General features: G+C 36.2%; 1 protein-coding gene across 2 annotated transcripts in view; it reads left to right on the forward strand.

The window, feature by feature from the left end:
* LOC128671784 (max dimerization protein 1-like) overlaps positions 1–23,141 on the forward strand; it is a 296,995-nt gene that overhangs the window by 260,194 nt on the left and 13,660 nt on the right. For both annotated transcript variants that reach the window (XM_053748542.2, XM_053748541.2), the window contains exon 5: positions 9,675–9,921. In XM_053748542.2, the coding sequence (XP_053604517.1) occupies positions 9,675–9,921 (247 nt within the window). The remainder of the gene's footprint in view (positions 1–9,674; positions 9,922–23,141) is intronic.

Below are 23,141 nucleotides of genomic sequence, written 5' to 3' on the forward strand. Positions count from 1 at the left end.
ATTTAATTCTGAAGCTGTCGCGATGGCAACACTGCGCCAGGTACTTTTCATTTGCGTAAACCGAGCACTTGGTAACTTGGGAAATGCAGTAAAAAGGCCCTCGCGCAAATTACGAGCTTACGACAAAACGACGAGGAAACAGAACTGACACATTATCAAGTGATAAATTTTTATTTTGTTGTCTCAAGGAATTCCTTTACCGGTCGTAGTCCGGTCTTTTGAGGCTTGCGTGAGGTTACGGTTCCAAGTGTTTTTTCTTTTTCTTTACTTAAGTATGTATAGCAGCGACTATATTGTCACGCCATTCTGTGGTGAGACATGTTGAGTGTTTTAAGATTTTAAGTACCAATTTACACGTGCTTTTACAAATGAAATATCTTAAAAACCAAAGATGTTAGGGCGGAACCACACACCACAACACGTATGAATGAATGAACGAATGATTGAATGAATGTCTTGATTGCTTTAAATGTAGTACAATAGTTGGATTATATAAAATTTAGGTATCACACATTAGTCATACTGTATCTGTATAGAAACATACATTTCACGAGTTGTTCTTCTATAACCTGGATAAAACTATCCAGGCAAAGCCTGATAAATGCTCGCTCGAATAGCGATGCTAGTAAATTATTCGAAACGGTGGGCTTATATTAAGAGTATTATGCACCTGGAGGCAGTTTTACGCTTTATTTGCTCGTGTATTTTGCGCTAGTAAAACGTTTTTTCAAAGGAAAACTATATCAAAGGATAATTAATATAAATAGCTGTGAAAGGGTGCAATAAAAACTTTATTTCTATATAATAGATATTAATTTTGTTTTATAACATTACAAAACCTGCCCTCTCGTTGACAGTATTCGCTTTAATGGATTCGATTAATGAACCGTGCTCGTTGGTTAAGACCTGGGGCCCGATCCTCACGCAATCGAAGTTCACTTCATCACACTTTCCCCAATTTTTTTCGAACGTTTCATGCAAATTTACAAACGAAAAACGATTCCCTCGATCTTTTTAACGTTGTTTTTTTGTAAATGCAGAAACACTAGCAGAACCTTCAGAAAAATATGAAGAAAACTGATGAAGTGAATTTCGATCGCTTGAGGTCTGGAGAATTGTGATCGAAAGGTCTCAGATTCTTGTTCTATTTTACTTGTGCCATATGAATTTGTATATCAATCCGGTTAAGGAAAATGTCGTAAGGGAAACATCTGCACGCATAATAGCTAACTAATTAGCTCTATTTCTCATCGGTGGCATTCAGGACTGTGACGCCGTGAAGCTCCAGCGTTCGGCGTTAAAAAGCTTGCCTGTCGTCAACCCTCCTTGAGAATGCTATTGCTACCTATGATAGTAGCTTCGTGCGACGGCCACGAGAGGAATGGCGTGTGGCCTTTTGATAAGTCCAATAATCCCGTATGAATATTAAGTCCACGATAAGGTTTCGAGTGTCGGCCACGTGAAATACGCTGATCCTAATATTAATTAAATTTCTATAGAAGGCGGGCACGATCCTCACATATTAAACGTGTTCCTGAAAGCCTTAGGGACACAAACATGGATCATTCAAATTAATTTCTATATCAGCCATCAATGCCGATTGCCGTCAGTTACATAGCCTCAATTATAAAACAACCAGAAGATAAGGTTGATTCTTCAATATCACCGTCACTGGTCCAGTCACCTCTTAAGTATGTATGTATATTACGTATGTAAATTACGTGGGATATGTCTGGCTATGCCGTTTCTGTCCGCTGTAAACTAATTAAAAATGACGAAGGCAGTACTATGTATGTGGAGGGAAAACTCTGGTTGTAAAAGAAGTCGAGAAAACGCTTAGATATGAGAAACAAAAGATTGAAGGTTAAAAAAGATTATATTTTCCGTTCAACAATAGAAGGTCGAATATGTCTAAGGTTTTTAATATCAACACAAGGAATGACACACGTCAACGTCAACTGACACTTTGTAAATGTCATCATTAAAGAGTAAGATTAGATCTTTAAGATATTACAAGCATTAATGAGCCGTACCATTTTGCTATGGCGATGTGTGTACAAATACAATTCCAACAAAGATAACCATGATTCTGTAAGATATAACGTAATATCGGACAATATAATTTAAGTGACAGGTCTTACAGAGTAAATATTCAGGACTAGGGGAATATTTACTCTGTAAGACTTTTTCCCACGGGAAATATGTCCTTCTGCGTACTTCAAATTATATGTATGAAAAAATTCAGAAGAAGATTGTTTGAGTAGATAGAGCGTGAAGAGGTAACAAACTTACTTTCACATACTGTCCACTTGCAATGTAGGCGATAATAATTCCACATGGGAGATGAAATTAATTTTATTCTTTATAATATTAGAAATTGAGATAATTCCGCATTTTCAATATTCTGTGGTTGATTGGGCGTATGAACTTAGCTATACATGTCGAAAGCTGTTCGGTGTTCATGTCTCTCAAGTAGCGAGCAATTCAGTCGGCTTATCGACTCACATGGGACGCGGGACGAGAAAGGCGGGGGGGAGGCAGGGGGTAGGGGGAGGTTCAACCGCGTGCGCTCATTAAAACCTTCGTAGGGAGTAATCGCGGATTTACGGGTTGACGAGAGCATATATTATACAGAGCCCAAGCTTCGTATATTTCATTTATTTATGTACACAACAGCGTGAATGGAAAACTTTCAATAAAGAACCTTAGAACCTTTTACTTTACTTATTTGTTATAGGAAACTAAGTACAATGGTATTATTTATTTCGATGTAAATATCTTCCAGTTCACCCGCGAGATAAAAATTGGCATGACGTGTACTAAAAATGACGTGATATGATATCGAACCGATAAACTTCGCTGACTAAAGTTTTTTTTTATGTAAATTTAATTGATTTTATTTTTTCTGACGATAGCGAACATGAATGAATATAAAATATAACTACAGCATAAGAACTTAGTTACAATTTTACTCCCCCGCATTAGTAATTGTAAATTCAACGGCGCGTACTTATCTTTAAAATCTTTATCTAGCTTTGAAATCTTATTCATCACGATTTATCATAACGTTCAATGATTGGCATAAGTTGCTTAACTGGGATATATTTCACGATAGTCCAAAAATATTTAAGGATAAAATTTTGAAAAACTAGTTTGTTTTTAATAATTATTAAGCAAATTTTTAAGGTTACTAAATTAATCAGTAAGCAAAAAAATGGAATGTTGTGCACATCTATAAATGATGTAAACATCAGAAATTAGTTGATATCATGTTTTCTATTAATGTTATATGTTTATGTTGTTGATGTGCCTTGTAAATAAATAAAAAATTAAATAAATATTATAATGTTTATACTACCAGAACAATCAGTCTACTTTCGGGCAATTTTGAATCTTTGATCTGTTTTCCCAAACTGTATTTTTTTCCCAACCCGCATACTTCTTACAGAACGATCGTTTGATCGATCGAACTAGTTGTGAACTCAAATACTCACAAATCACATACAAACATTGCAATAGTTGGAAATACGATTTGTCGACTGTGATTTGTTTACTTTTTTCTTTAGTCACTTTACATTTGCCACTTGACAGAACAGTTAAGACTTTGACTCCGCACTTAATCTACTCCCGGACTCCGCAAGTCCGCTTCCACAGACTACTATCATCTTCATCTTAATTATTGGGCGGCTGTAAAGTGCGGGCTTGAAAATTTAGCACCGAAATATACCCTAAAGATAAAGATACATGCGGAAATATAGGTTAAGCAAAAAGTTCATTGCCCTCTGAAGGTGTTTACTGGATTAATTAGAGTAGCTACATTAACGTAGTCCCTTAATCGTGTTCATTAATGTCTTAAATGGTGGAAATTTGCATTTAACCAGTTCATTTCACGTTAGCTTAATATATTCTATAGGGTGGGTACTTATTTTTCAATGTTCAAAACAATTACTGATATGGCACTTGTAGGAAGTTGCGGGTTGTCTTTGTTTAGAAGAGACCATTTTTTACACGGACCCTAGGCGTCACAGTCGGGAATGCAACCAGGAAGACAGAAAAGTGAAATAGCATGTATACCGAAAATTCTCACCTAGCCCAGTATTGAATTATAATTTTACTAGCGACCCGGCCCGACTTCGCACGATCTAATAAGCTTTTTTGTATGTATTTTCGTTATTAAATTGTCTAAATAACAGTGAAAACTGCATCAAATCCGTTCCGTGCATTTAAAAGAAGAAAGCTTAGTTAGAAACAGACCGCTGCGGACGAGGATAAATATGTTTTATAAGCATAAAGGCCAAGATCGAAAATCCTCATGAATCCAAGTAAGGTTAGCCCTTGGGCCCCTTCAAAAGACCCGTTTGTTCTGCAAACACCGGTCTATCTGGCAACCCTAACGTCAGCAAGATTGATCACTAATTAAAAGCAAACGTTAAATATATTCAAAGTAATTGTTTAATATAAATAAAGTTAAGTATTTCTTTTCTTTAATTTGCGTACATTTTTGTAATTCATTATCTATACTTCTATACTATTATTGTAAAGGGATTTTTTGTTGATTTTGTATTGTATGTATTATATTGTATGAGGCGGGTAATCTCCGAAACTACCGAACCGATTTCAAAAATTATTTCACCATTAGCAAAGTACCTACAACATCTAGTGCGCAATAAAGTTATTACCATAAGTTCTAAAATGCAATTCGGTTTTGAATAATAAGTTCCAACCAAAACTGTTTTTTAACGCTTTTTGACACCAAGACTTCTCGTTGTCATAATGCTCCATATATCTATACAAGGTTACGAGTATCATACCCAAAACCACAAATACAACTTTTATTCTACGACTTTTAGTGATACGTAGTTTTTTTTTTTCATATAAAAAAATACCGACTTATTTGCGACATGATAACTCTATGTAATAGCCAAGCAATACGAGACAGTACAGTAGCGTTATGTAGCGAAATCAAACATAGAGTTAACGTTTTATAGAAACGACATTAAAACTAAAAAAAGTAATTTTTTGTATTTATTACGTTTAGACAAAAGTCGTAGAACTTAGTTGTTAGTCTCTATGTACCTTATGCGCCTTTGGAAGGTTACGCGTTAGATACCAGTAACCCTGTATATTTGCGTTCGACATTTCGTTAACCTTGGTGGCACAGTGGTAAAGTTCTTACCACTGAACCACCGATCCCCGGTCGGGTCATGATAGAAAATGAACTTTTTCCGATGATTGGCCCGTGTTTTGTATGTTTATCTATATATGTATTTGTTATAAAATATAGTATCGTTGAGTTAGTATCCCATAAGTCTCGAACTTACTTTGGGGCTAGCTCAATCTGTGTGATTTGTCCTAATATATTTATTTTTTGGAAAGAATATTTGATTACAATCAACAAAAGGAAAAACAGTACTACCACCCTATGCCATCTACCCATGGAATTATTAGGTACTCCATAGTATCTACTAATTCCATACATCTACCCTATTCGTAAATGTATACTTACAAGTAACAACGAAGTTTTTGAAACAATCTCGGAAGTATATCGCCGGTTAACAGAAATATAAGAAATAAATATGTAGATGAGGGTCTGATGAATTTTAAACATTGTATCTGCGCGGGCCCAGTGTCTGTTATGATTTAATTGGTTATTTGAAAACTTTTCCAATTTGCATGAGAGATGGGGTGCCCGGTACTTATTGCCTTTGCTAAATATGAACTGAACCTTTTTGTATTCGTCTGGTACTCTGTTGAGATGTCCTCTACCCTTGCGTTTTGATCACAAAGTCAAAAAAAAACATTGATTAAGAGTTAAATGAAATATGATTCCAGCTATTGGTGTCGTCATCGTGTCATTTGGTTGCAAGTGACGTTGCAACACACGGATTGGGATCAAAACGCGTTTGAATTATGTACTTTGATGAGAACAAAAAAATCAACATGTCACTTGTAAATAAAATTGATCAATAGGGCATATTACGCAAAGCTCAGCGCAGATGGCGCTACGGGTACAACTAAGGTACACAAAACAATGGAGGCAAAAAGCGCCCATTTTCAATATTGTTGCAGATTTACGACCAAAAATACTTTCTACGTAATCGTGGTGCGAGTTTAAAGGAAAAAGGAAGGATTTAGTGGATTATCCTGAAAATAATAACACTATTTTAGGTTATGTTCTGCATTATTTGGTCAACTGTGGTCATAAACTGATATAAACTTGTATGAAGTATCCATATTTTAATAAGTATTCACGTGTGAAGTGTTCCGAGCTTCTTTTCGACCGTTTACAGGCTAGAAAATTGTACAGCGTGAGGCGTATCTTATGGTTTTCGAAGTGTTTTTATTTTATGGAAAACGATTTTTCCCAATATTTCGGCATCCGAATATGCTACATTGCTGTACATGTTCACAAACGAATGCTTACACAATGAAAGGATTAATGAAGTACTCTAAAATAAAAGTTTTAATCGACATAGCAAAAGGCGGCAAAGCTTTTATGTACCTAACATACAGTACTTTACTCTGGCGGGATAAATGTGCAGTAATGCTCTCTATTAAGTGACGATTATTGTGTTTCATTATGTGATTGCATTTATACATTTTATTTTATACACACCTGTGTATTGTTAGACGCGAAAATCGCAAGAAATACAATACATTAGATGTCCCATCTCTACGGGGTGGTGACAGCACTAATGCCGTGCTGTGATTGGCCTACGGCACGCGCCATTCCGTGGAATTGTGATTGACCGGACATGTTTTTTCTATTGCTCTTGTTAATTAGATTTATTATTTTGATTCTTTATATATCAAAGTTTATATGTAGATATATATTGTAATTGAGATAAAGTCCCAACTTCATTTAAAGCTCCCTAATAGTATAAAATAAACTACTCTATTCAGTTCACTATGGAAGTTGTTTGAAGTCCTTTTAATAAATCATTCTGCCCGCAATGTTTCATCGACTCTGCGTTTTAATATATGAAGACGAAAAATGTTAAAAGCATTGCCCTTTGGTTAGTTTGCCAAATTTAAAGCGTAAAAACCACATTTTTATGAAATAATGTTTAAACGGAGTATAGAGACAGTAGATACAAAATAGTGAGCGTATAGATAACAAACGTTGATGCGTGTGAGTTATCCATATTAATATTTTATTTAATTCAGCAATAAATGGTTTTATACTTATTAAGAAGTCCGTTATAATCTCATTATTGTAATTAGAAAAATCGGACCATTTTAAAGCGACTCAAGATAGGATGGGTGGGTTTTGACGACTGCAAATATATTGGAAGATACGATTATGACTATAGAACTTGGAACTTTTTAAAACACACCTTAATCTGTGACATATTTTATCTCGTAAAACGGAAATAAACATGCCTGTAGCTGACACACTTACATGCCAGCGAATGACAGGTGTCCCGGTCGACTGTCATTCGATGTGTAAATCTGGCATGTCAATGTCAAAATCATAGCACATTGCACTGCATACTGTGTGTCTCCGCCTTAAGCACTTTCGTAAGTGACTTTATCTCCGTACGAACATTGTTTTGAGCAATGGGCAACGGGCGGCGAGAGTGGGCAGATTTATGGCGGTATATTTCATCAGCGGTCGGGAGCGATAGCGAGGGGGGAGGGGGGAGGAACCACTGGTCACCTCACCCCCTCCCCACCAGGTCTCTGCGTGTGGTGTAATGTAACGTTACCAGTCCAGGGATTTTTAGATTTGTAAGGATTCTTTTTTCTTGTAACTCGACTTATCACTTCGCCTTTAATTTTAGTCGGACGCAGACAACCAATCACATTGCGACGTTGTCATAACATCACAAACAAAATTACACTGTGATTGGTTGGTTCACACAAATACGAGTATGGCACAACTTGTAAAACCAGACATCTGTCTTGCGAAAAAGTAATTTGTATGGATTAAACGACGTATTTTTTGCATCGAATTAGCCTCGAAAGTAAATTTAGAGATTTCTGTTTTATGTGTGGGATACTAACGCAACTATACTATATTTTATAACATATACATAAATAGATAAATCTTACACCCTGTAAACACGTTCAAGTACTAAAATTGTCACTATGGTCAGAAAAATTTAATTTAGAAACTAAAATCATTTTAAATCATCTCATTCTGTCCATTGACTCGCTTAATCAAGTTTATTGTCCATCACGGGTCGCGCACGCTACACGTCCTCGCCGCATTTCCAGCAAGAAATGTACTTTAATTCAGAAAATGCAAGAGGAATATTGCATTTTTGATGACGCCATGTTTGTTCCCAGCAAGGGACGTTCATAATTCTACAAGTTCTGTAACTATCGCAGATTGGGGCCAGAAGTTTGTGCCGTTGACTGTTTAAATTGAAGCTATGTTAAAAGCCATTTTGTTATCAGAATACGGGATGGAATGAAACTTTGCCATAGTTGAAATTTAATTTATTACATTGTGATGTTTGGTGTGATAGCCGGCGGTGTTCTGCAGGCCCAACTTCGCTGTTTGAGTGCTAGACTACGGTTGTTATTTAATTACAATGCACAAATCAAATGTGCCTTTTAGAACTGTTTTATTATTTATTATTGGAATGTAGATACAAATATTTAAACTTTAAAGTGGAGACTGTACTTCAATAACTAGATTGAAACGAAATATAAAAAAAAACAACAGAAAAGGGTGAGTTACACCGTCAAATTTGACGTTGATTTTATACCGGCGCGCCGCGTACGTTCAGGCAAAATGGCGTACTTTATTCTGTGCACGTTAAATTTAACGTCAAAGTTGACTATGCGATCCACCAAAAAAGTAACGATAATGTTAGTATTTATTTTCTGTCGTAACTACAAGTTGATCCTGGGTTCCGAAGCTAATAGCTGAGAAAGAGTATTTATCAAGTGATTCCATAAGAATATTTAAAATATTTAGAGAGTACATTTTTAGGGGAATCGTAACTGCTGTCTTCTTCTTCATCTGTGTTTTGTAAGTCTGCTATACACTACTAGAAGTATTTTTTATTGGCGTCAATACGAAGTTTCATTTCAAGCAAAACCTTTAAAGTTGGATCAACGTTAAATTTCAATCCCTACAAAGTGGAACTCATCCGTGCTCGGAGTAACAGTAATTTTTACAGCATCTCGAGTGGTAAATAATTGCACACAGTCAGTTTACTTATTGCACCTATTTACAAGTTTCTCGCGACCTCCGAAGAAAAATTATGGCGATTACAGAATTGTCACCCAACTTACAACCATTTCTTATAATATAATATGATTTGATTAAACGTAGATTTTTGTACTATCTATTTTACCGTTGAAACCATTTTTTGTCGACGCCAGGCCGATACGAATGGTATTGACGTAAATAAGTGATATACATCATCCCAAGTTGAATAAATAATTTTAAATTGACTCTTTTGAAGTTATGTTTATATGTAAATATTGTGGTTCAACTTATTCTTCTGCTCTATCGTTACTTTATGACATCGTCCTGAGGGATGAAGCGAAACAAAAGTAATTTTTGAGTTTACCACTGCAATTTATGGTGGCAAGCGGTTACTATCTTGTGTAAATCATAAAACTCTTTAGTAAGAAGTGCTCACAATGGATAGCACAGTTTAATAAACCTTACAATTGCCCGACGAATTTGATATTACAGATCATTATTGTTACAGAGTTTGGAAGAAAGAGAAAAAAGACATACTAGCCACAAAGAGCAGTTAGCTCGAGAACAGCGATACCTCAGGCGGAGGCTAGAACAACTGCGCGCGTCGCCGTGCGGCGTGACAACGCGCAGCATTTCCGAGAGCTCGACGACGCACGATCATGCGCACGCGACGCGAGCGGATTCGCTCTCGTCGCTCGAGTCGTCGTCGGGTGTGTCCACGGCTGAACGGTCGCCGTCATCCGTCTCTGAAAGTGGTAAGTTATTAGTATATAGTATTGCAAATATCATTTTTCAATCAATTGATTGAATAAATTCTGACACCTGTGTAAGTAATTGACACACTCGAAAATAAAGAATTCAGTAATTAGACCTTCACAGGTTTTTCACGTTATATTCTATTTAGCTGCAAACTACTAGATTCAGATTCTTTATTGCAAATCACAGGTTTAGAAGATGTCACATAAATATAAAGTACAAGTGACGCCCTGCAAGGGCATAGCAAATAAGGGCTACTAAATGTGATTTACTAAGTAAGGGAATCGAAGGTTTTACTGATCAACAATAACATTTGTCTAAAAGGAAAGCTTTAAGATAGATTGCTTATTAAATAAATTAGATTTTTTAATATTATTTGGTGTGACTATATATTTTCATAGCCATATGGTGAGGACTAGACGCGATTAATACCATATTGGTTAATGGGATTTTTAATTTATTTAAATAGCGATTGTTTCTTCTATAAGGACCTCGGTGGCGCAGTGGTAAAGTCCTTGCCTCTGAACCGAGAGGTCCCGGGTTCGATCCCCGGTCGGGTCATGATGGAAAATGATCTTTTTCTGATTGGCCCGGGTCTTTGATGTTTATCTATATATGTATTTGTTATAAAATATAGTAGCATTGAGTTAGTATCCCATAATACAAGTCTCGAACATACTTTGGGGCTAGCTCAATCTGTGTGATTTGTCATAATATATTTATTATTTATTCTATTGCAATTGTCCCTTAAAGAATATAATTCTTCGTGATTCCGTATAATTTTCCTAGCAGTTTGGAACGACCACATGACTTGGATGCAGTACAGAGCTAATAAAGCAACTCAATTCACTGCCACATATTTCTTATCGAGATTCAACACTAGTGTCAGATTTCAAGTCAAGGCATCTGACATGATTTTTACGACTGCCCACCGCAATCTAGTGGCAAAGTATCGCATACACGTGTGCAGGGTGTGTTACATCCACATGATGGCCACGACCCTCAGCCATGAGGAATACGACTATGAGAAGAACGTAACTTAGCGGTTTGGTTCTTCACATCTTTTATAAAGTTGAAAACAATTTATTCTTGCCGATTAAAGTATGTTATTCGTTCTTAAATCTATAAATGTTATCATTAATAAACTCGGCCATGTTTAATTATAATTACAAATATGACCGAATCAACTACCATAATTTGATATAATCAGTTTCGATTAAAGATTGGATCATTTTTTTAAGCATTTGAATAATTTGCAGTATTTTATTTACGGTGAATTAATATTTGTTACTATTTTCTTATTTTAATTATTTACGGTAAATAGTTAACCGCCTAACGTCAATCCTCTTAGGGAATGCTGTTGTCGTCTATCAGCTATCAAGGCTTGATATCGTTAATCGCCTCGTACGACATCCACGGGAGTCGGGAGGATATGGATTGATCCTATTCGAAGGCGGGAAGCTAAGCCACACAATTCATATAGTACTTTATATATCACAATGTTTTTAAATGTGTAGTTTGTGTTAATTAAGTATATAGTTTTATGATCATATGTTCCGAATCTCTCGCTCTCTCTCTCTTCTCTTCATAGTCGTGTTCTTCATGGCTGAGGGACGTGGTCATTGTATGTTACATACCAAAAAAGCCGTTGTGTTTCAACCCACACAACGGCTTTTTTTGGTAATATTAATAGAGTTTCACACACAAGTTGATAATCAACACTAGTGCAGGTTTCCAAATCTTCTTCATAGTCGTATTCCTCATGGCTGAGGGTCGTGGTCATTACATGGAATGAAATACACACAACAACTTTCTTGCCTCCACACGCAAGTTAATAATAATCAACCTCACGATGTTTTCCTTCACCGGAAGCAAGTGGTGGTCTATGAAAACTACATGAGTCAGATTGTATACAAACTCATGTGACACTAGTAGGATTCGAACCTGGGACCTTTCGATCTACAGGCGGGCGTCTTAATCATTAAACCACCACCGCTTCCAAGGTTCCAAATATGTAATGGTAAATCCTGCTTTGTATAAATAATGGTAAAAATGCTTATAAATAATGGTAAAAATGCTTATAAATAATGGTAAAAATGCTTATATATTTTTTGTGTGTTATATATATATAACACACAAAAAATTACATAATCAGTTTTATTGATTTGACATTAATGAAGACGCGCCGACGCAATTGGACGCCGCATAATTGGCGGCAAATTGAAAATTATAATCTACCGTGCGAATTGAAATGTCAATCAATACGTTAAATTAACTTTGGGACATTTTAATACGATTGGGGCTCGCCTTGATGTCCAAACAATTAATAAATTACTCTCTTAGAAACGTGTAATTGTAGAATTTTAACATATATTTTAATTTTGTATTGTTTGAAGCAAATTTCTTTGCTCATTTTCTATCAACTTAAGAACTAGGATGGAAGTGTTTTTCATTCCTTTCTGACGACCTCGGTGGCGCAGTGGTAAAGTGCTTGCCACTGAACCGAGAGTTCCCGGGTTCGATCCCTGGTCGGGTCATGATGGAAAATGATCTTTTTCTGATTGGCCCGGGTGGCCTTGGATGTTTATCTATATGTGTATTTGCTATAAAATATAGTATCGTTGAGTTAGTATCCCATAACACAAGTCTCGAACTTACTTTGGGGCTAGCTCAATCTGTGTGATTTGTCCTTATATATTTATATTTATTTATATTTCTGTGCCCTGCCATAGATTTTACCTCTCAGCAAGACACGAGGTTCGCCTTGTTCTTTTATTTCATCTATGAATGCCCTTGCTGACTTTATTTTATCTAAATGTATTCATTATAAAATAATACATTAATTATGTAAATAATACATTTCAGTTTCTAAATTTAACGATCAATCCCAAAACAAATGGCTGGTCAGGGAGCAATAGAAAAATATACAACGTACCAGCTGCTTCTCCTGCCGCGCAAATTGTAAAAGGCAATCAAGGAAAGGGGCTATTAACTGGACCCTTTTATACGCTAGCAATGTGTCACTATTAAAGAATCTCGATTCCATCAAGAAGCGTTCGAGTTTGGTGACTCAAGAATCGCTACAGAGCCAAAGCTCTGTCCACCCCGTATGGGATAACGACGTGATATTGTATAATATATCCAAAACTAAAAGACAATAACGTTTTTCGCCTTCATAATCAAATTTAACCATCATGTCGGCGTGTCATTTCCGCGGCCGCACGGGGCGTGTCCACAGAAAGTCCCTGTTTTGTTACCTTATATTTATGCATGAACTTTCTCAATTTGACTGTCACTGGCACACTTATACAGAACGGAGGCCGAAATAACATAAATCGCTGATCCATTGTCGGTTCCCGTCCTAACTTTCCTCTTTTTATTATACCATTTATTCCTATAGGATTGATATGTAAACGACTTTTTTTATAGGCCTTATAAATAGTGTAAGGGCTATTAGACGTCTCATTAAGTTTGTTTATTTCTCGTTACTCTTAATTTTGTGATGGTATTTTATTCGTCCGGATCTGTTTCGGTGCCGCCCCTAGAATTTGTAATAATAAACTGTCAGTACAGACCTGGGGGGCTTACTATAATTTCTTATTTGCAGTGGTAAAGTGCTTGCCTCTGAACCAAGAGGTCCCGGGTTCGGTCCCCGGTCGGGTCATGATGGAAAATTATCTTTTTCTGATTGGCCCGGGTCTTGGCTGTTTGTCTATATATGTATTTGTTATAAAATATAGTATCGTTGAGTTAGTATCCCATAACACAAGTCTCGAACTTACTTTGGGGCTTGATTTGTGCTAATATCTTCAAGTTAGGCTTACGTTATTGCTCAGTCGTGCTGCGTTGCGTCGACGCAGGCGATGCAGGACGCAGGCGCTACGTTGTGCTTTATTGTTTTCTATAGGTTTGAGTCTTCACACAAGTCCACTGCCGCGTCTATCTGTCTTTTCGCGATAAACTCTACTCGAAACGACTGCACGGATTTTCATGCCATTTTCACCAACAGATTATGTGATTCTTGAGGAAGGTTTAGTATATAATATAAAATTTCACCTAAAAATATGCCGATTTTATTGGCCACTTCTATTTGTTTGATATTAATCTTAATTCCGGACCGACCTAGTGCGTTGGGACGTAAAATCGCTATTTACATACCCATTGAATGTTTGGAGCAAACAGCTAGGTTTGCAAGCGGGTGTTTATTTCAGTGTATACGATACAACTTTTTTATATCCCATTTTTTATTTTCGGCCAGCGCTATATTGAAATTTGTATTGATGTGATATTTTAATCTGTGTGTTGAAGTATGTTTTTGATGTAACAAAAAAGTATTTGATTTGAATTATATAAGTAATGGCTGTTTTTGTTTTCTAAGTATACATATAAATTGTACACATAATATGTACAAAAATTCTAAAATGTTTTCGGCGAAAATAAAGCATTATATAAAGGCTAAACTCAAATATGAGTTTACAATACAATATATTGTGTGTCTGTGTCGGTCCCGCTCTTCACCGAAAAGTCGCCCACGATAGATAAATACGATTTGTGAGTCACAACAATACTACTGTCATCAAAAAGAATCGCGTTGAAATTTTTAACGATCCGACTGTAATTTTACGACCGACCGCCTACCTGATGTCAACCCTCTTTGGGAATGCTTTCCTTCAGCTGTCAAGGCTTGTTACACTTTAGTCGTCTTGTATGCCTATTTAGGGCGGGAGCCACACCTCAAACAATCCTCTATACACTCGTAAATCTAATTAAATTCCTGCTCTTAATTAAATTAAGACTAATTAATATTAAAATGCGCAGCTATTCCGTTACACGGAGTAGAAATACTACAATATAGTCGACAGCACACAAACCTACATAAAGTCATTGAATCTCGCCTCTATTACCATCGCATAAAGATCAATGCGGGATAATTTGACATGCAGTAGAGAGTACAGTCGGCAACAAAAACAAAAGTTATTTTATTGGGCACTGCGCGTCGGAAGCCGGGAAGTAAAGTTAATAAAGAATTAGAATTAGACCAATTGTGCTGTTATTTAGTTTTAACTTTTACCGTTTCCAATTTATATTCGAATGTACTATTGTCTACGTATATAATTTACTTTGATCCAAAATATTTAATACATTGTTCGCTTTATTTTCTAATAGGGAAGTTAATACACATCATTAGGTCACAAATCACAACCAAAAATGATGTTAAATCGAACTTAAAACAAAACTTATATCAAACTTTTAAAAAAATTATTAAAGGTCATTTTTTAAAATCAAACTTTTAAAAAAATGATTGAAGGATATTTTTTAAAATCAAATTTTAAAAAAATAATGATTTATAGACATTTATTAATACAACAAAATGAAAGAAACACCGTATACAATACGCGCCACGAAAGCCGATATGTAAAATCTGTAGGTAACTAGCGACCCTTACCAGCTTCGCTTGTTACATAACGTTAACGTTATTAAAAAAAAGCTCACCGTAACATATTGGGGAAATCGGAATAAAAATTCGTCTGGTAATTTTCGAGTTTATCGCGTTCATACAAACGCGACTTTTTATTGTGTGTAAGGATTTTGTCAGGTATCGATATTTTGTGGCGCGTATTGTAGTCAATCTACGGATTGCTACGCGTAGCAGGTCTACGAAGTGCTACGGCGTAGCTGGTCTACGAAATGTTTTCTACACCGTAGCCGCTACGATTCGTACTATCGTATAGTGAGTAAGCTTGCAAAGTTTTTAAATCTCTCAATTCTGTCTCTCTTAATGAATTGTAGACCAAGGTCAACCGACCGCACACCCTGGTTTCAGAATTTTATTTATTCAAGGTGATATTAAATTGCGTTGTTTATGTTGGAAAATGTATTTTTTTCTGCATTGTATTTGGATTTTGAAAAATCTAAAAGTAGCCAATTATTTTATGAGAACAGTAAGAGTGCCGGTTCAAGCCTTTGTCTTCATTAAAGTAGCGGTGGTATCGTCTCCCGTATTTCTCACTGCAAGCACTTGCAACAAATAATGGTTTGGTCTTTACTGAGAGTAATGTTTCGAATGCACTTCCCGAGCAACTCCGCTTCCACCTCCGCAGACGGAAATGTACAATTTTTTAAACTATATTTTTCGATTTTGAAACAACTGGCTGGTAATTTATGCAGTTTGAAATTTAAAAAAAAAAGATTCCATTGTTCCAAAAATTCTTTTTTAAACATTTATAAATAAATTCAAATTATTCTTCAATAGGGCATTCTTCAATAGGTATTACGCAAAGCTCAGCGCAGATGAGGCTACTGGTATAAATAAGGTACACAAATATTGCCAATGCAGGCAAAAAGCACCAATTTTCAATATTGTTGCAGATTTACGACCAAAAATACCTTCTACGCAATCGTGGTGCGAGTTTAAAGGAAAAAGGAAGGATTTAGTGGATTATCCTGAAAATAATAACACTATTTTAGGTTATGTTCTGCATTATTTGGTCAACTGTGGTCATAAACTGATATAAATAGTTTTCGAAGTTTTTTATCTTAAATGAAAAGGATTTTTCCCAATATTTCGGCACCCGAATATGTTACATTGCTGTACATGTTTACAAACGAATGCTTACACAATGAAAGGATTAATAAAGGACTCTAAAATAAACGTTTTATTCGACATAGCAAAAGGCGGCAAAGCTTTTGTGTACCTAACATACAGTGCTGTACTCTGGCGGGATAAATGTGCAGTAATACTCCCTATTCAAATCGCATGGAATGAGATTGGTCTACGTAGATGTACATTTTTTTCTTTGTTTTGATACGTCAAAATAGCTATCTATTACATAAGGTTATAAAATTGTAATTTTCTCACCTATCCATATAGATGGTGATAAAATTTCTCACAGTATCTGTTTGAAACTTTTTGAATCAAATTTCAATTCAATACAAAGCAATGAATAATTTGAATTAAATTGAAACGCAATCAATGACCCTTAAATTTAACACCAAAACAGATCAGTGCAAATTCAAATCAACCACCCTTAAATTCCGGACTCGTTTTTAAAATGACTCCAATATTGCCCAATATGACGTTATAATAATAGCATTACTGTCAAATGAAGTTAGCGCACCCGCATGGCAGCTTTGGCCGCGGGTGGGGAAGAGGGGAGCGGGGGGGAGTCAGGGCTGTCAATATCACATTTAAAAGAAGTTTTGTACAAAACATTCGTTTTTGATACGAGATTTTATTGTCGTAAAAGACATCATGTTGTAACGTAGGAATTTATATGGTGCAGTTAACCGTTCAGGAATTCGCTTGTTGGGAGCCAACACTGGCCAATCATATTAAGGAATTGTTGAAAATCCGTTTAATAGTTTTTTAGTTTATCGCGAAGAAACAGACGCACGCGGCTTTCTTGTATAATATATAAACATAAGAAAGTCGAAGTTGGCAACCCTGTGCGGTGCGGAAAGCGGGAGAATCGCGTTACCGTAATCGCATGTGTGAAGTGATGCACGGTGACACGCGGAGGACGCCATTCCGACTACACGTCTACCACCAATATGTCATTAAACCGACTGTCAGATGTCTGCAAATACGCACGCGGCAACCTATATATATTTCACGTATATCTGTTCCAAATTTAGTTCAAATCGGTTTAGCTGTGCAACGTGTGAACGCATTTATTATTGCTAGTAACCCGGTCCGGCTTCGCTCGAGTAAAACCATTTTACACTTAAACCTTCCACCCTATAACTTCAGGAGTCGAATCTATTAAGACCCGCATCAAAGTCCGTTGCGAAGTTTTAAAGATCTAAGCCTACAGGGACAGACAGACAGCGACAAAGACAACTTCTTCCTTAAACCACGCATCGGATTCGGATGCAGTTTTGGTTGTTATTTAGTCAATTTCCGAAGTTCTATACATAAATGAACCAGCGCGAGCCGGGTCAAATCGCTAGTTATCAATAAACGCTTAAATTGAATATTAATAATGACCTCAACCCCTATTTGAATAACCCTCGATCATTACCAACCCCGGCCTACTGCATACAATATTAGTTTGTTCGTGTGAGAGGCTGAGGTGTGTCACTGACCTTTTGGTGACTGGAAGTGACGTTTTTCGCAATGAGAATTAGACCAATCGGCTGGAACAATTTTCTTATGTGAATGCGCGTCTCTTTTTTATTATACTGCTTTCTCTGTATCTGTTTTCTTCTTGCAATAAAGAGTTTACAAACAAACAACCGGAAAAATAATATGTCTCTTAACAATCTCACAAATAGTGTAACTGACGGCCTGGCTTAAATACAGGAATACAGGAATCGCACTATCTATTTGTGAAATACGTACAAAAAATTTTAATAATGAACCATTCTAAAATCTCAAAAATCAAATGTTATTTAAATTTCACACTAGGTACACAGAATATTATTTATAAATTAGGGTAGTACAAGTTTCTTGTCTTTGTTGAAATTTTAAGAAGGGTAATGACGGCGGTCAAGACACTCAAAAATTCACCCGTAAACTTGATTTTATTTGTTTATTTTTAAAAAATTCCTCCGCAAGTTTGTGTTATCACGCTCGTGCAGGCAGACGCGTAATTTGGATTAGTGATATAATAAATTCCCAACATATAACAATTTTAGTATGGCCATGCGATTTTTTTTAATAGCCTGATTTTTTTGAATAAAAATATTAATGCATTGTTTCATTTGTTATTGCAACCAATCCATCGCACCGCTGCACAGAGGCAATGTGGATTGTGGACAATTCGTTTACGCATTCCAGTGGAGTTAGATTCGTGTGGTATCGTCATTAGCGTTGTGATTTACGAGTGTGAGGCCGGCTTATCGTTCCCCGCCGCTTATTAATTACATCTAGCTCCGACACCAAATGTATTGATATCAAATATAGAGGGGACAAATACTTGATGCTTCACATAGGCTGGCACGGAAGTTGTCAATATGTCCTTGTCAATAATAAACAATCAACAATACAGCGGTGGTCGTGTAATTCAAATTCAAAATCCTTTATTCAATATAGGATGATATACATCACTTATTGACGTCAAAAAATTACTTAAACTAAAGACTTAGTTTAAGTAATTTACTACGTAACTGCCGACTTCCAAAGCGCAGGTGAAGAAGAAGCGGCGCAACAAACTTCGCCGCAGCCTTTTCTCCAAGGACGTCAATTAACAAATATAGGTCTTATACATATATTAAAAAATAGGAGGACGAATTTACATCATTATTAAAAATTACAAAATTTGAATGAATAAATAAAAATAAAAAAAGTTTTATTTCCAATAAAATTATTGAAAATTGTCACACAAAAAATATATATATAAATAAAAAGTATATAATGGTTAAGACGCCCGCCTGTGGATCGAAAGGTCCCAGGTTCGAATCCTACTCGTGCCTCATGAGTTTGTTTACCAATCTAACTCATGTATAGTAGTTTTCATCGACCACCACTTGCTTCCGGTGAAGGAAAACATCGTGAGGAAACCTGCACACTGGTTGATTATTAACTTGTGTGTGAAATGAAGAAGGCAATGGCAAACCACTCCATTAATAATGCCAAGAAAGTTGTTGTGTGTGTTTCATTCCACGTAATGACCACGACCCTCAGCCATTAGGAATACGACTATGAAGATACAGGTGTATCATGAACCCCGTGCACAACGAAACCCCTGTTCGTTAGGTACTCTATATACCCATATAGGGTACCTTGCGAAGTTTCAAGTAAATATTAAGAGTTGCAAATTTTTTATTATTATTAAATCGGCTGTGAATTGTATATACTAGGCGTCCATAGGAGCATCGAGACGGTGGAATAATATCAGTTTTGTCTGTATGTGTGTAGTGCAAGAAGAATATTGCCCTCTAATAGTTGTTTACATGTCAAGATTACATTTTCATAGTTCATTCTTTTTATCCCCATTTTTGAAAGTGTCGCATAAGGGTGAATATCACGAGAGTTTTGAGCTCCGCCGCGGGCTGTCATTAGTGTTTTATAAATTGTACCATACACAGTAATCAATTTAATTATCCAATTTTATAAATAAGTAAAGTACCGGTACAATGTTAATTTTATAGAGGTACCCTATCACCGCGTTTCGTATGTGTACGGGGTTTATGATACACCCTGTATATAAAATTCTGCAGGATTTTCAGAAATTCCCACTGGGATGTGGAACATTTTAATTTTTTAGCGCAAAATATGCGAAAGAAAGAAAACCTTCTTCAAATTTCAACAAAGACAAGAAACTGTTTACTACCCCTATTTATAAATAATTCACTATTGAACTTCAATTCTATGTACTCTTTATACGCGACCAACTGCCGACACCAACTGTATTGTGCTCATATAGGGGGATCGGGGGTGGTGGGGGGGGGGGGGGGGTGTGCCAAGAAAAACACCGGGTCCGTGTGATTGAATAAATACTCGATTTTGCTGTTAATGAGAACCGGGATGGCGACCTCTCGCCATTTAAGGCAGGAAGGTGTCATTAGTTGGGAAGCCAATCTTGGTACATAATGAATTTACCTTTCTGATTTATGATGCCTTTCGCTAATCACAATCCTAACCATTTTGAAGCTGAAGAACCACTCGAAAACTTTCATACGAAATATAATAGTAACTGGTATACAAGTACTTCCTTAAGATACTACATAATTACTAAATGTTTAGTTTTCATTCCGATTTCTCTCCGTCGAGTCTAGATTAAACAGCCAACTTGCGTTTAGTTTCTATCCAAGACGCAACACAATTTTAAACCCAAATATGCCTTATAATTTATAGCCGCAGCGCGCAGCCACACGGAACGTTCTAGAGACTGGTTTAGAAGTCTTATTCCTGTAAAGCGGCAAATAAACCAAAATGAGAGACGGCAAGGCGAGGAGCGGAGTTTCCGCAAAACGATATACGAGAGCCACGAATTATTTCGAGTCGAGACCCGCGGGTGGCCTGCGTCCGGTTTCGACCTCAAAAAATTACACCCATATATCCCGGTGCCAAAGCCACCTAAATAATACCGAAAGCGACGACGCTAATGCCACAAGATAAAAAGAAAAAAAAAACTTTCCGCGCACAGAATATTTCATATTTCGAATAGTTTGAATAAACAATATTGTTGTTTTATGGCCTGGAGAGGAATAAATCAACGGATTCTATTTTCAAAGTCTGTATATAAATTTCTCTTATAATATTTTTCACTTTGATGTTGATTTAAAATGAGAATCCTTTTTTCGTTTGTGTGCCAGTATATTCGATTTCGAAAATGGAACACGGTGAATTCGATTTGTAACGTTATTAGAAAAATGTTTAGGTAAACGGAGGTGTTTATATGGCGAGTATTTTTCGGTATCATGATTGAAAGGGAAGCGGCATACGTATCGACAAACCAATCTATACATTCGTTCAGACGATGTCGTCTCGAGAAATCGACGAGACGTGAGTGGAAGACGAAGTGAACTCAAAGTGAATTTGTAGATATGAGGCTCGATGATATGGAAGTGTCTATCAATATGGTTGATTGAAAATATACAATGATGACTTAGAAAAAAAATATTTGATTAAAAATATAGAAAACGTAGGAACGCGGACCCTGGGCTCCTGAAATCTCTGATGTCTGAGCAAGAAACCAAAAAAAAAAGGAGATATATTAATATAACATATATCTTATAATAAACATAAGAAATTTCGGTAAACAAACATTGTTATTATTGTTATTATTAGTTCGTTAGTTGCTAAGTAGTTTGGTTAAGTTTGGGTAATCAAGGCGTTATCTTGATTTGCTAAACGCAATATTCGCTACCAACTTTAATTAGACCGGTGCAGATGTACAGTCAACAGCGCATAAACCTACCCAAACACATTGCAAACTCGCCGCTATTACCAGCGTCATAGAGGTTCATGCAGGGTAACTTGATGTGCTGTTGTAAGTGTAATCTGAGTACAGATGTACTGAATGAATATCAGTTAATCGGTGTTACAATACTGTACGAATTAAAATGCAATTGAAATATATCTAGAAGTTTGATAAGAAACGTTTTTTGATGTTACTTGTATGATGTATTAAAGCGTCCTATTTATCGCGAGTGCACATATCAAATTTTAACTATATCTTTTATTTTGACGAGCTCGGTGACGCAGTGGTAAAGTGAACCGAGAGGTCCCGGGTTCGATCCCCGGTCGGGTCATGATGGAAAATGATCTTTTTCTGATTGGCACGGGTCTTGGATGTTTATCTATATATGTATTTGTTATAAAATATAGTGTCGTTGAGTTAGTATCCCATAACACAAGTCTCGAAATTACTTTAGGGCTAGCTCAATCTGTGTGACTTGTCCTGATATATTTATTTATTTATTTAAATTCAAATAGCCTAAAGGTTTCTGAGAAACGCCTTCGCAATCGTCGCATACATACTTAGTGAATTTCCATACAATGTTTTCCTTCAATAAAGTGGTGATCAATGTAAACTGATTACATAGTCGAATTCGTTTATTATACAAACACATGTGGTGTTGAATGAATGATTCGAATGTAAACGCAGCGACAACGCAAAAGTTAGAAAAAAATATTATATAATTTTATGTAGCACTAGCTTTTGCCCACAACTTCGTATGTGAGTAAAAATCCGTTTCCCGTAAGAATTCTTGGAAATCCATTCTTAGTGCACCCCTACACTGTCATAGGATCCTACCCACAAAAGTTCAATTTTCTACGCCCAGTAGTTTCGGTTGTGCGTTGTCTGTCAGTCAGTCACTCAGTAACCTAAGAGTTTTATATATATATTGATAAATGACAACTATTAAATTTGTATAAAAAAACCATTTAAAAATTTAAAGGACTTGAAAATTCCACTCCTAACAGCGCAAAATCAGTTCAAAACGAAACAAATTTTTGCAGTAGAGTTTAAAACATCTAAAAGTTAGATTAGAATAATTTTGAGTCTTAATTGCGATTTTAGCATTGAGCAAAATAGACATCGACCAGTAGATTCAGTCTACTACGATAATCTGGCCTCAACCGGAATTCGTCTTTGCCGTTTCAAAACTTAAAGTCAGCTATAACTTCGGTCTTGCTATTAATTTCCCATCTTTCCGAGGCATCCGTTCGGAACCGGCTCAAACCAGTTTAAACTAGTCGAGTAAAGCACAATTATGCCTTTGCAGACCTTGCAGTCAGAGAATCGCTAGGGGTGGGCGAGACGGGGCA

This window comes from Plodia interpunctella, chromosome 8 (genome assembly GCF_027563975.2).
Source record: "Plodia interpunctella isolate USDA-ARS_2022_Savannah chromosome 8, ilPloInte3.2, whole genome shotgun sequence".
Lineage (NCBI taxonomy): Eukaryota > Metazoa > Arthropoda > Insecta > Lepidoptera > Pyralidae > Plodia > Plodia interpunctella.